The sequence below is a fragment of the Engystomops pustulosus genome, chromosome 8, assembly GCF_040894005.1.
Source record: "Engystomops pustulosus chromosome 8, aEngPut4.maternal, whole genome shotgun sequence".
Classification (NCBI taxonomy): domain Eukaryota; kingdom Metazoa; phylum Chordata; class Amphibia; order Anura; family Leptodactylidae; genus Engystomops; species Engystomops pustulosus.
The window spans coordinates 108,924,136-108,939,369 of NC_092418.1; the positions used below are offsets into that span (position 1 = coordinate 108,924,136).

At 42.9% G+C, this 15,234-nt stretch overlaps 1 protein-coding gene across 3 annotated transcripts in view; it reads left to right on the top strand.

The window, feature by feature from the left end:
- The window catches only part of GTDC1 (glycosyltransferase like domain containing 1), a 224,532-nt gene extending 218,682 nt beyond the window's left edge, over positions 1-5,850 (top strand). For 2 of the 3 annotated variants that reach the window (XM_072122213.1, XM_072122215.1), the window contains exon 10: positions 4,834-5,839. In XM_072122213.1, the coding sequence (XP_071978314.1) occupies positions 4,834-5,028 (195 nt within the window). In that variant the 3' untranslated portion in view covers positions 5,029-5,839. Of the gene's footprint in view, positions 1-4,833 lie in introns of all 3 variants that reach the window. The other variant, XM_072122217.1, reaches the window with a different exon arrangement.
- Positions 5,851-15,234: the final 9,384 nt, after the last annotated feature.

The following is a 15,234-nucleotide window of genomic DNA, read 5'->3' on the forward strand; positions in this document are numbered from 1 at the left end:
TCCCTTACTTACCAACCTGTGGGTATCATAGGGTGATTGTTATCTGTAGTTCAGCATTACGTCTGCCAGCCTCACTTTTGAGGCTCACTTTGCAGCACCCCATTTTGAGCACTGCACCAGGGTCTAGAGATCCCCCCTTTTTTCGGGGGCCTCCTAAATCTTCCAGATATAACATCATTATCTCCCGTTTCCTGTCTTTTCTAAACTGATACACTGTCACGACTTTAGCTGAATAGGTCAAATAATACTAAATGATATTGGTGACATTGCGCACTTAACCCTTTCCTCACTTACTCCCTCTCTTCTGGAATCTTAACTACAGATGATTCGGCAATCTCCTCTCCGTATCCGTTACATTTGTTTTGGGATTGGGGGTCTAATGTCCGGTAACCTGATCCCTACGGATGTGACGTGAGGCTACCTGCTCTATCCATGTACAAATCCCAGGGGCCGCTCATCCTCCGGTAACTGGATCCGGGCCCCTGTCTAGACTTTACATGTATATCCTCTATGGCCCTGAACAGGAGATCACATGTTAGATGTGGGAATAAGAAGCTCTCAATCACCTCGGTGCTCACCTCGGGCTCGGCAGACAGGTGGCGACTCCATTACATCCAGCTGCTGGAGAAACCCGAGCAGATACATGTCCATAGGCAACTTTTGCCGGGAAACAGTTTATGATCCTTAGTAGCGAGAACGGTTCCGTCTCTGCAATCGTTGAGTAATGCCTAGCAATATTCACGTTCTCTTTTTACGCCGCTACAATGTATATTGTTCTGAACCCAATGTATGAACAGCTGTAAAATTTAATTTCCGATGATCTATGGCGCAAGTTGAAACGAGAAAAGCAATAACAATTTATTTTAATCGTATCTTAATTAATACCGAATCGCAATGCGACTCCTACGGAAAGGAACGCACCACGTCGACTCCAAATGCCAAATTAATTCTTTATGGCCGGCGCTGTTAAAATCAATACTAAATGAATACATAATGACGGCGCAGTTAGAATGAAAAGTGACCGCACGCCATAATAAAAAGCCGCTCGTCACCGCCCTTATCTACAGCCCAATAATAAAAGGATTCCTCAGCGAGATGACGGGGGCCGTAAAAATAGCCGAGGCCTAAACTGTATATAAAAATAAGTGCAGGTTTATGTCTTTATTACATTGATATTTTATGTGTCGTTAGAGGATCTTCCGATGAAAACAAGGGCACTGGCGTTTATTGGGCGTCTTATCAGATGACGAGTACGAGGGAAAGGCGCAAAAATCCAGACTGACCAGGAAGTCAATAAACCACGAATTGAGATACATTTTATGCGATTTTTAGCTTTTTTAACATTTTTAACTGATGCATTTTTTTTATTTCTTGAATTTTAGGACACTCTTACAAGAACCTATGCTTGCCCCGTACTGGGTGTAGCATACGGACATCCGGAGAAGGGGAGGGGCAGCGATTCGCACCGTGCGGCCATGCTGTATGTACGGCAAAAGATTGTTGTGCTCATTCTACCGTGCCCATGCAAATGATAAAATATATGCTGTACATGCCCTGTGCTGCGATTCAGATTTCCTTCCCATGTCGCTTCCCCGCTCAGGTCCCTGGAGTTCACCTTCTTCTTCCTGGTGCATGTAAGTGCTTGGTCTCACGCTCAGTCCGGATCAGTCGGAACGGCCGCCCCCCCTATTCGCCCCCCCGCCCTGATTTGTGTCGTATGTAAGCCGGAGCAGCTGCACCAAAATCTGATCTCATGCGCCAAAATCCCCTTCTAAATGCCTGCCCCAGCGTCGCAAATCAGAAAACATTGAAATATCCGTCTAAAGTGCGGTCCGCGAGACCCTTAGTAAATAAGCCCCACTGTATTCTGTGGAGGCCGGATGCTAGTTGCCTTTTGTAGGGCTAGCTTGCAGCTGCCATAAACCTTCACGTGAAAGCGCCTTACTTCCTATTTATTTGTTTTGTTTGCATTTAACTTAAAGGGGTTTTCCAGGAATCCTGCCAGGGCTGACGAGGGTGGAAACTAAAAAAGAAGTGTACTTACCCCTGTTACAAGCTTCCCGATACCCAGCTCCTGGCTTTGTTGGAAGCGCCAGATGATGGCCAATCAGTGGGTCACCACTTGTTCTGTGTCACTAGGCACATGACTCCGACACTTCTAGCTCATTGGGCAATGCCGAAAAACCGAAGACTGCTGCAGCAGGTAACCAGTAGCCGTCGTGATGCAAGGAGTCCCTGGATCTCTGCACTGTACTAAAACATGATTATGGTACATTCCCTTGGGAATGCAGGGACCCTTGTATCATACATAATTATGATGCGTATATTCCGTTCCCTGAGGGATGGAAGATATGTCAGATGTTTAACCCCTTCTAGGCCACGCCCAGTAATAACCACACCAATTAATTGGTTAAAAAAGCCCATTTCCTCATCATGGTTTACTCTGACAGCCGGGACTTAGCTAAATCCTCCACATAGACCATCGTGGGGCCTGATAGCTTCAGGGTCCTAAGTGTTACAGAGCTTTATACATTGGGTATTTATCAGTGTATGAGGCTGAGAATATACAATGTAGCAGCCGGAGTTCCCTCTTTTGTCCTGTCTTCGTGCTCCTCTTGAAGGGATCATTTTAGAAATATTTGCTCTCTGTGCACAACGCTCTCCCCGGGGCCGACTTCCTCTATAACTCACAGCAGGAGACGTGTAAGACCCTGTGTATGGAGTCAGCGAGGGGAGGACATGGCTTATGCTTCCGGATGAGATATCATTTTAAGATTTTTGCTTCAGACGATTTTCCCATAATACACAGCATCGCCTCTTCATGACTAAATGGGGCCCAAGGCAAAGGGAAAGTTTTAATTTCCCTCCTCTGATCTGCAGCCTAAGCCCTATATTCCCTCTCATCGGGACATCGCGGTAATTCTCTATTATATCCTAATATTAGCCGTGTCACTCTCTCCACAATCTCTGAATGGTTTTGCAGGACCAGCTCCTTCTTCTCACGACACGTTGGTAGAAGACTGGGAGATGTCCCTTGGTAATGGCAAATGTGGGAAGGGTCAGGGAGCAAGCCAAGGCCGGGGCAGGCACAACAGGATCAGGTAACAAGCCGAGGTCACAGGTACATAGGGAAAGGCAACAGTAGGAAACTTAGACAACTTACTCATGGATAGTGTTGAGTGGACCCAAACCCAAATTTTATTAGAAGTTTGGGTCCAGCTCAACCTCCCCTTCCCCACTCCGTTAACATTGGTGCTGGCACAGATTGTGGGCATTAACTATTTAAATGCCTCTGCCAAAGTCGCCAGCAGTGGCAGTGCGCACCAGCTTAGTATAGTAGCAGCGCAGGTATCAGCACGCCCAATGCCGTCATGTTAATGGAGGCGCGCATGCACGTAAAGCAATTTAAATGACGCTGCCATGTGACTGGTGCTTAACGGCACAGTGGGGGGGGGGGTTGAAATGAATTCAGACTCGAACTTCTAAAAAGGCGTCTTTGCTAGTGGCATTTAAACAGTGAGTGGGTCAGCTCTGGTGAGTGGGTCAGGTCTGGGTTCATATTCGTCCGAACCCTAATATTAGTCCGCTCATCACTACTCATGGACCCTGTTCTCATTACTGGTTGTAGTCCAAAGACTTGGCCACATAAGGGTCAGGCGCTTATTCCCTGTCCTGTAGATATAACCCATAAGAAATAGACTCTGGCGGCCAAGGGTTGACTCCACAGTTATATCCAATTGGGTCTCTATCCTACCAGGGACAGAACTAATATTGTATCAGTCCAGTCTAACCATTTCTGTTCTGCTTGGATTTAGGCAGTGCCCCATGTGGGAACAATAGGCACTTAAAGGTACTGGGCCAAATTATAAAGTTATCCCCTATGAACGGGGTAGGGGTTAACAATCTGATTGATGAAGACCCAACCGTTGGGACTAGAGAAGAACAGACTTGAAGTTTGGGTTCAGCATTTGGGTTCGACTGCCCGACATGGACATATTGTGGCATATGGTGACCCAGTTTTGACTCATTGGGGCTCATTTACTAAGGGTCCAAATGCTTCACTTTCGTCGGGTTTCAAGACGATTTGCACTTTGCGCTGAAATGCCCAGGGATTTTAGTGCACGCGATTGGATTGTGTCGCATTGGCACCGCCTTGCACGCAACAAAAATGGGGGGGTGGGCCCGATTTTGTGTCGCAATTACATGCGCCGAGAAGAAGCAGGTGAACTCCGCCGGACCTCAGCGCAGAAGCGACGGATGCAGGAACTCGGGCACACAAGATTGGTGAATCACAACAGGACCGGGTAAGTAAATCTACCCCATTGATGGAGCAGCAGGTCTAACAAGCCTCCTGCTACTCCATTCAATACTGCGTTAATGTGAAACTGCTGAGCACAGCAAACAGGTATCTCTGGAATTCTCGCTAGCTGTGTATGAGAGTGCAGGACATAGTCAGGGGCTATGTTGAGTACTTTCTGTGACTCTTATAGACAGTTAATGGAGTAGTAAAACAACACCATCGATCAGTAACAATGGGACCCTTATTCTTGTGGTGGGAGTGCCAGTCGTTGAAGCCTCACTAAAATGATCAGTATCCCCTATATCACCCTATAACTAATATATAACTTTAAGTCAGATATGTGGAGGCTCTTCTAGTTTCCATCCTACCCCTGAGCCTACAGTAGATTCCTGGAGTTGCATTCAGCCTTTAAATTGAGAAAAGTGACACAATATAAACTTTGATTCTGTACATTCTAAAAGTTTTGTATCTCAAAAGACAACGTTTTGGATAAAAAATGAAAACGAAGAAATGAAATATTTTTGTTTTCACAGAAGAGAATGACAACAAAGAGAAGAAGGCAAAGCCATGAATACAATAATGAAGTCTTTGATGGAGATATTGTTGTGGGAAGTGATTCCATTTTTATCTCGCAGCTTCGTGTAGTCGCCGCTCAGCAGGAAGGAAAGAAGTTAATGTTACAGGTAGTGGATGGAAGGAAATTCGGAGGCACGGAATACACGGAATAGTTACATCAAAGCCACCGCTGCCACTCGGAGGAGAGATTTTAGCTTCAGGATACTTCGTTTCTTTGCTTCTATACATTGTGGTCACTGCTCCTGTGTGTATCCTTGTAGTATCTTCTCATTCTATGTGTAGTAATACCCTGGGGTATCTTCACTGCAGAATGTTAGTGTAGCTCTTCCTGTCCTGGTTACTTTGAATACAACAAATGATGTGTCATTGATGGCCCCGTTATAACACTTCCTGAGCTTTTATCCCAGGGACATTCAATTCTATTATCATCAATCAAAATTGAGAATCCTTAGTAGTTACTATTAGGCTCAGTGATGCTAATGTACAGCGGCATGAAATAAGGTTATGGCTAGTGATGAGCTGACCCATCAGTATTTGGGTACGACGGATTTGGCCGAACCTTGACCCAGATCCGAACACCTGTAAAAGGTGCTGGCAACGATCACAGATGTTAACCCTTTAATTGGGCCCGCTCAACCACTTGTAATAGCTACATTCTGTGCTGGCACCGAACGCAGGTGTTATCCTTTACATGTCCTGGGCAAAGCCGTGATTTTGGCAGCAATCTTGTCACTTTGTGTGACGTCTCAGGAGCAACGAGATTCTAGAAAAAAACAACGTTGCATGTGCATGGATAATGCCGGCACCGATTGTGGGTGTTAGCGGTGATGAGGGGCTTAGTCAATCCGGAACTTCAGACTGAAATCCAGATTCATATTCTGCTGACCCCAACCCACAAAGTTCAGTATGAACCCTAGCAATGGGGCACATTTACTAAGTATCTTGCGCCAGCTTTCTGTCGGACTTTGCATGTTATTTTAGGTGCAAACTGTTTGCACAGGTAAGAAGTGTCTGCCCCATATTTCTGCTGTATGCAGCCGTTCTCACAGCTGCACTAGGCTTCATGTGAAACAATTTTCTGCGTTGAAGGGGTCGTTCCGATACTCAGTTGGACCATGTGCCAGATTTAACATGCAAAGTCCGACAAAAGTGTCGAAAGCCCCGTGTTAAAGGTACACCATAAAAAAGTTGCTGCACTCTGTCGGAGCAGCACAGGGGGCGCAAGATTCATGAAGAATGTACGCTATAAATCCTGAATCTGGCGCCCCCTGCACACTACACAGGTAACTGCACATAGTACACACTGCACTGTTCTTAGTAAATGTGCCCAAATGGGTTTCACGTCTGCTCATCACTAGTCAGGTAGCATATACCAGTGTCACACAGTTTCCAAATAACAGGGACAGCGGAGGTCACTTTAGAAAGGAGCCATAATTAGTACACACATCCATAATGCCTTCAAAGTAGTTAAAGGGGATGTCTAGAATCTGTAGAATTTTTTTAAGAAACAACATCACTCTTTTCCATGAGTTGTGTCCCCAAGCCAGTGCAACCCACATACATCACATACATGATGCTAACAACTCCTTTAATTGATGAGATTTTGCATGGTGTATGGACTCCAGGGATACTGGAGCAACATCAGTTGGGACTGAATACAACTCATTCCAAACCAAATTGTTCAAAATTTTGGTGAAGCTTCAGCAAAGTAAATCTCGTTGACAAATTTGAAGATGCAAAGTTTCCAGATAGTTGTGACAAGATGCAAGCATTGTAGTTAGATGAAGCATGGTTACAGCAATGGTTACAGACACAAGACCCGTGGACATGGTCATGAAGACAAGTCGGGTCGTAGAGCAGGACAACCAACCAGAAACCATTGAACCCTACTGATGTGGGAAGGGCTTTAAAAATGCTTGGGGAACTTGGCCAGTGACCAACAACATGGGCAACTATCATGGACTCACCCTTTAAGAAGTTGGCACATAGCAGAGCAGAAGCACGAGGGACCAACCATGTTGGACAAGGCAATATGTTGCCACAATAAAACATATAATAATAAAATTATAACCCAAACACCATCTTCTCTTTTATTTTAGAGAATCCACTCAATAATAAGTCGTAGGATTCCTGTAGACTGTGAGGTTCCTGAATGCACAGTTCTGTGTTGGCAGGATCCCTGGCTGGAAAGAATCAGCTTCTTACCGTGTGAAGCTTAATATCAGTGTTTGCTTTGTAGAAAAAAAGGAAAAAGCGTCTACAAAGGGAACGTATCTCTGGAGGCACCAGCCAGTCTAGCTTCCTCTGAGATGTATTATGGGCACGATGGAGATGGGCCAAGCGACACTCTTTTTCTCAGAACGAGTAATATGTAATGAGTTTGATACGTTTCATGGCTTCTTTTATTTTAATATGTTTTTTTTTTTCCGTCTGTTTCCATTGGCTTTGAGAGTTTTAACCACAAAAACACATCAGGTCTTTACGAGGAGAAGCTCTATCTCCAGCAAGATGCCCCCTCTGGTCTCCTGGAGAAGGGCGCCAGCGTCTCCCACTTCCTGTGAACATTTGGCGTCCATTTCCACCCTGTTCCATCAATCAGGACGATGGCCAAACCTAATTGTTTTTAGTCCACGTCCTGATACAAATTCATCACGTCGGAGCGGAGCTGCTTTTCCTTGGGATTTTATATCTCTATTTTAGATTTTTTACTATCACGCAGAGAATTTTATGAGGGCAACTTGGAAACTTTTTGGCGGGCAATGCCAAGGTTCCTCCCCCTTCGCTTTTGTAAAGAACATGCTTCACTGCTGGAGGAATAGTTTTTTTCTCCATTTTTTGGATCTCAAATAGCCTGAGAATTATAGAAGATTGTAAAGCCGGGCTCCGGAGGTTATTGTCTATTGTTCCGCTCGCTAAACTAAAGACAGGTTTGTCTGTATTTTTGTTCTTTGGACGTATAAAACGCATGATGCTTTGCATATGCTGAACATTAAGCCGGGAGATGTGGACGCCCCTTCGCTTTAGTAAGTTGGAACAGAGCAGCTTATTGTCACATGCGCAGGGACAGTTCAGCGCTGATTTTCATTTCCATGAGATTAAAAATGAAACATGTAAACCACAAAGCTGGTTTATGTCATCCACTCTGGGCTCCGGCGGCGGTGCCAAAAAAAATTGACATTTGATAGGTTTGCTGGAGAAACAGATGCAGAAAATGCCATTCCCATCATTTCAACTACTTCTTATCTTAACTGAAGAGAACGTACGATACATGTAACTGCAGCGCATAATGTATACACAGTGTAACCAGCCCAAGACCTGCTCCGGCACGGATGGTCTTCTCAAAGAAGTCACTTTACATAAGATAAGATGGAAGATTTATCTGCGAAAAATAAGACCTGGACCCAAAGATTTATTTATTATTGTGACTTATCTTACACCCTGCCTCGTCTGGTTACCGTGCAGACTCCATTGCTAACCCAGCTCCTCCTGCCCTATAACATGTTTTCTGCACATACGGCACTAGATACAATCTGCTCAGCTCCTCCTGCTCTATAACATACCGCCTGTAGATAAGACACTGTGTACAATCTGCTCAGCTCCTCCTCCTCTATAACATGCTACCTGCAGATAGGACACTATGTACAATCTACTCAGCTTCTCCTGCTCTATAACATGCTGCATGCAGACAGGACACTACAATATGTACACTGTGTTCAGCATCTTCTGCTCTATGACATGCCTTCTGCAGATAGGTTTATGAGTACAATTTGCTTAGGTCTTCCTGCGCTATAACATGCTGCCTGCAGATTGGACGCTATGTACAATCATCTCAGCTCCTTCTGCTTTATATTATGCTGCCTGCAGATAGGACACTATGTACAATCTGCTCAGCTCCTCCTGCTTTATAATATGCTGCCTGCAGATAGGACACTATGTACAATCTGCTCAGCTCCTCCTGCTCTATAACATGCTGCCTGTAGATAAGACACTATGTACAATCTGCTCAGCTCCTCCTGCTCTATAACATGCTGCCTGCAGATAGGACACTATGTACAATCTGCTCAGCTTCTCCTGCTCTATAACATGCTACCTGCAGATAGGACACTATGTACAATCATCTCAGCTCCTCCTGCTTTATAATATGCTGCCTGCAGATAGGACTCCATGTACAATCTGCTCAGCTCCTCCTGCTCTATAACATGCTGCCTGCAGATAGGACACTATGTACAATCTGCTCAGCTCCTCCTGCTCTATAACATGCTGCCTGCAGATAGGATACTATATACAATCTGCTCAGCGCCTCCTGCTCTATAACATGCTTCCTGCAGATAGGACACTATGTACAATCTGCTCAGCCCCTCCTGCTTTATAGCATGCCTACTGCAGATAGGACACTATGTACAATTTGCTCAGCTTCTCCTATCTATCTATCTATCTATCTATCTATCTATCTATCTATCTATTTATCTATCTATCTATCCATCTATCATTGCTCAAGATAAACAAAATTAAACCAAGTAAAAATTTATATATATAACAGTATAATTTTCCTTTCAGGTTTTCTGTCCGGTCTCTTATAGTCTATAACATAGTTTATTTGCACATATTAAATGTGTTTGAAAGAAAATATAACAATTATCCATGGGAAGAACATCCAAAGAGATTTTAGCTTTATTTTTTCAGGCACTTTTTTTTTTTTTATTAAATTCTGCCAGCTGTCAGCTAAACAGATCTCGCCAGGTGGGGTTCACAATCCATAACTAAGAAACCCAGGAGTGCAGCTGGCCGCTTCGCCTTAAGGAAGAATACAAACAAATGGCAAGGCTGGATGATCAGAGGAGACAGGAAAAATCTCTACCTTCATTCCGTCCCTATATTCATCGTCTGATTCTTTTATTAAATGTGTTGTTAATGGGGGATGGGGGGGGCAGATACTTATTTAATGTTATGTTGTAATAGTGTCATTTTAGTTTCGTCATTTGTCATGGGACACAGTCACAATAGGGACATAGGCGCCCGTATCCAATAGGTATCCAATTGGAGGAAACGGACAGATCTTAACTGGCACAGTTTTTTGCTACAGTCTCCGACGGTTTTCCAGTAGAGATTATAGTAAATCTGGCGCACCAGGTGTTCACGTCCCTGACCACCCTGCGTCCACCCAAACATGCGGAAAGTGATGTAAGGGTCGGAGAAGCCCAAAAACTGGTGGGGATGGGAAGAATAATGAATCTCACCCAATATATGTTTCTAATATCCGTCTATTCCAGTTATACTTTTGTATCCAGTTGGGAAAATCCAATGTCATTGTGTGTAAATAAAGGGGGTGCTCAGTTACAGATAACATCTAACTAAGAATGGGCCCATGTATCGTGAGCCATAAGACCATGATAAAAAAATCACAATTCCTGGTGCACGCCCTAGGACAGTAATGACGAACCTTTTAGACACAAAGGGGGTCATTTACTAAGGGCCTGAATCGCTATTTTTCGTCGGGTTTCCCGAATATTACCAATTTGCGCCGAATTTCCCTGAATTGCCCCGGGTTTTTGGCGCATGCGATCGAATTGCGGCGCATTGCCGCCGGCATGCATGCGACGGAAAGCGGGGGTTTGTGGCCGTCGGAAAACCTGACGGATTCGGTTAAAAATGCTGTATTTAAAAAATAAAAAATGTGTCACTTGACAAGCGCTTTCCTGCACCCAGGATAGGATGGTGAACTCCGGCAAACTCCAGCGGACCTCAGCGCAGCAGTGACACCTGGTGGACATTGGGCGCACGACCTTAGTGAATCGCCGGAAGACCCGAATCCTCGACGGAGAACGCGCCGCTGGATTGCGATAGGACTGGGTAAGTAAATGTGCCCCAAAGTGCCCAAACTACAACCAAAACCTACTTTTACGTTGCAAAGTTACAAGATGACATTTTAAGCAGTAACCTATTGATCCCAACTGTATCATAAGTATTAATTGTATTGGCGTTCTGAAGAAAGAAAATTTGGATTGTAGGTTCCTTCCAGGGTCCCCTGAAGAGGAAGAATCAGGGAACCCTGACCAGGATCTCCAACCATAATCCATCTCTGTTTACACCTTCTCACTTCTTGTGTAGTCCTGGCAGCCAAGAAGATGTTGCTTTAACAGCAGGAGGAAACCTGAGTCATGTGTAGCAAATTTTGTGCTGTCCTGAAGGCCTGGGTCCCCACAGAAAGGCCTCTGAGTGCCACCCGTGCCACAGGTTCGCCACCACTGCCCTAGAATATGCAACTTTGTTTCCTTTTTTTGCACTTGGCGAGGCAGAACATGAAACAAGGAGGCAGTCGGGCATCCCCACCAAATTTACTTTTACCCGCACCAAAAAGCTGCGGCAAGTTGTTGATGAAATTTACACGAGGTTGGACCAGGCACAGATTTAAATTCCAGTGCATGAGTAATTTGGACTAATGATTGAGACCACAACACAATGGGGGTCATTTACTAAGGGCCCGATTCGCGATTTCCCGACGTGTTACGCGAATATTTCCGATTTGCAACGATTTCCCCTGTATTGCCCCGGGATTTTGGCGCACGCGATCGGATTGTGGCGCATCGGCGCCGGCATGTGCGCGATGGAAATCGGGGGCGTGGCCGAACGAAAACCCAACGTATTCGGAAAAACCGCTGCATTTAAAAATGGAAAATGTGTCGCTCGGGACGCACTTACCTTCACTCAGCCGGCCTCGGTGAATTCCGGCGCGTTCAGATGCTTTTCAGCGCAGAAACGCCACTTGGTGGATGGCAGAGGAACTACCTTATTAAATCCTGTCCGGACCCGAATCCAGCACAAAGAACGCGCCGCTGGATCGCGAATGGACCGGGTAAGTAAATCTGCCCCAATATCTGCCAGTCTTAATACATCACCCCCAAAGTCTGGAAATGATTCTTCAAAATCTGCAGGAAACATACAGAGAAAAATGGTTCTGAGGGGACCATTTGGCTTTCACTGTTGCCTCCTACAAGAAGGGTTGAAAAAGACTGAAGATTTCTACTTTAGAAAGAGTAGAGCTACAGGTGTACCTAAGGTCAAAGAAAAGGACAGTCAACAGCCTAGAAGTAAATCCACCAGATCCAAAAAGAAATAAAAATATTACTGTTTCTGTAAGGCAATATTGTGGATGGACTAGAAGAACAGACAAGGAGAGTGAGTCCTGAGACTAACTTCTTTCCCAGCTGTCCTTGCCTAGTTTACCAGCCTGTCATAAGTAGGTGGTGACAACTAGTCAACGTTCCCTTCCTGCACCAAGTGACAAAGAAACAAAGGCAAGACAATACAAAGAGAGAAAGATAATTACCAAAAATACATAAGAACCAAGAGGACAATGCAGTACAAAATCACAGCTAGAGAATCAGGCAAAGGGAGCAGACAGAATAAATGGCGGATACCTCAGAATAAGTCCATAGCAAGAAACAAAGATGGAGGAGTGAGCAAAGCTTTTATGATAGTTCTGACCCAGAAGATGGTTGTATCAGTTCTCTGACAGAAATTTGAGAGGAAGGAGATTTTGTCCATCACAGAAGACTAACTGTTAATAAACCAGAGCAAACTCCACAGGAGACAGATAGATGTGGTGGATATCAATTAAGGCTACTAAAAAAGGAGTAAACCAGTGTTCAGAATAGTAAAGAAAGAGTTAAACAAATTAAATCTTCATCCGTTCTTTATGAACAGAGGATGGTGCAGGCACAGAGGACAATGAAGCAATTACATTGCAGTAAACAAACGAGAACAGGGCCAGGCAATGGGAGTTTTCTCATAACAGAAGAAAAGTTAGTCTTGATAGGTGAACAAACTAATACTAGTTTCCAGACTATTCTGGGAATATTTTACATTCAAATATTGAAAAAAGAAGGATACTTTATGCACAGTTCTGTCTGGGGCAATGGCACCTCCTTATAGGAAATCAACCATATGTAAAAAACATAGAAATACTCACCTCTGCTCCTCTTGATGTTGATCCTGGTTCTGTCCTCCCTGAGTCTTGACACACTGGGATCACCTAGAAAAGAAAGTTATAATTAGCAGCACGGAGCGAGAGGACAAGATGTCCCGCACTCCAGGCTGCTAATTATGCACGCCCCTCCCTCTCCCACTCTGTCAGCATCATGAGGAGCGGAGGTGAGTATTTCTAGTTTTTTTGGTTTTTTTTTCAAATGGTTGATTTCCCTTAAAGTGTGACTATCATTATGTTCTTAATAAAAAACAAAGTCACAGCCACTATTTTAAATAATTAAAGCACCTTTCTTGTGACTTCTGAGGCCATTGTGTTTCAGGTTTTGCTTCCACATATTAATTAAGGACTTGCTTTTTTGTTGGATGAAATCTATTTTTAGTTGGGTGTATGTGTAATGTTTTTCATAGCTTTATTCAATGTTTTGAGGAAATTGGAAGAAAATACTCTGTAGTTCTGCAATTTTGCTTTCTGGGTTACATTGTTATCAGGGTAAATGCTTTCAGTGAGTTATTGTAGATAAAGGAGTTTATTTCTTATCTTGCATGACTTTTGCAGGAAGGGTATATTTCTTATCTTGCATGACTTTTGCAGGAAGGGTATATTTCTTATCTTGTTTGATTTTTGCTGTAGGGGTATATTTATTTTCTTGCTTGATTTTTGCTGGTAGGGTGTATTTCTTATCATGCTTGATTTTTGCAGGTAGGGTATATTTTTTACCTTGTATGATTTTTGCCGGAGGGGTATATTTATTGCTTGATTTTTGCAGGTAGGGTATATTTCTTATCTTGTTTGATTTTTGCAGAAAGGGTATATTTTTTATCTTGCTTGATTTTTGCAGGAGGGGTGTATTTATTTTCTTTCTTGATTTTTTCAGGAAGGGTATATTTTTTATCTTGCTTGATTTTTGCAGGAGGGGTATATTCATATCTTGCTTGATTTTTGTAGGTAGGGGTATATTTCTTATCTTGTTTGATTTTTGCAGAAAGGGTATATTTTTTATCTTGCTTGATTTTTGCAGGAGGGGTGTATTTATTTTCTTTCTTGATTTTTTCAGGAGGGGTATATTTCTTATCTTGCTTGATTTTTGTAGGTAGGGTATATTTCTTATCTTGTTTGATTTTTGCAGGAGGGGTATATTTCTTATCTTGCTTGATTTTTGCAGAAAAGTTATATTTTTTATCTTTGAAGGACGAAATAAAATAATTTACTCAACTAAAACCTAGACATTGCAGCAGACTTCTAGCAGTTTAGCACATAAAACCACCGTGATCACAGTTCTGTTTTTGGATTTTTGCAGAAAGGGTATATTTATTTTCTTGCTTGATTTTTGCAGGAAGGCTATACTTCATATCTTGCTTGATTTTTGCAAGTAGGGTATATTTCTTATCTTGTTTGATTTTTGCAGGAGGGGTATATTTCTTATCTTGCTTGATTTTTGCAGGAAGGGTATATTTATTTTCTTGCTTGATTTTTGCAGGAAGGCTATACTTCATATCTTGCTTGATTTTTGCAGGAAGGCTATACTCCATATCTTGCTTGATTTTTGTAGGTAGGGTATATTTCTTATCTTGCTTGATTTTTGCAGGAGGGGTATATTTCTTATCTTGCTTGATTTTTGCAGAAAGGGTATATTTATTTTCTTGCTTGATTTTTGCAGGAAGGCTATACTTCATATCTTGCTTGATTTTTGTAGGTAGGGTATATTTCTTATCTTGTTTGATTTTTGCAGGAGGGGTATATTTCTTATCTTGCTTGATTTTTGCAGAAAGGGTATATTTATTTTCTTGCTTGATTTTTGCAGGAAGGCTATACTTCATATCTTGCTTGATTTTTGTAGGTAGGGTATATTTCTTATCTTGTTTGATTTTTGCAGGAGGGGTATATTTCTTATCTTGCTTGATTTTTGCAGGAAAGTTATATTTTTTATCTTTGAAGGGCGAAATAAAATAATTTACTCAACTAAAACCTAGACATTGCAGCAGACTTCTAGCAGTTTAGCACATAAAACCACCGTGATCACAGTTCTGTTTTTGGAATCTAATTACAGTCTATGGTAGACATTGCAATATTCCAAACTTTAGCCTGATCACAGGCTTGTCTGTAATTAAATTCCTTAGAAAGCACAAATGAATACGGGGTGATTTAGGTAGCAGGAAAACAGATTACTAGAAAACTCTTGTGTAGCTTGGGGCCACATATTTCTCTTAGAGCTGCCTGGATTTTGACTGAAGATGCAAAATTGTTGGTATAATATTCTCAATGACCTGAAAATTTATTGCAAAAATCTACAAAAACACTGGTGCAAAAAGCAAATAAAGTGGTTTATTATAGCAAAGCAAAAAAGATCAGATAAAGCAAAAGCATAAAACCC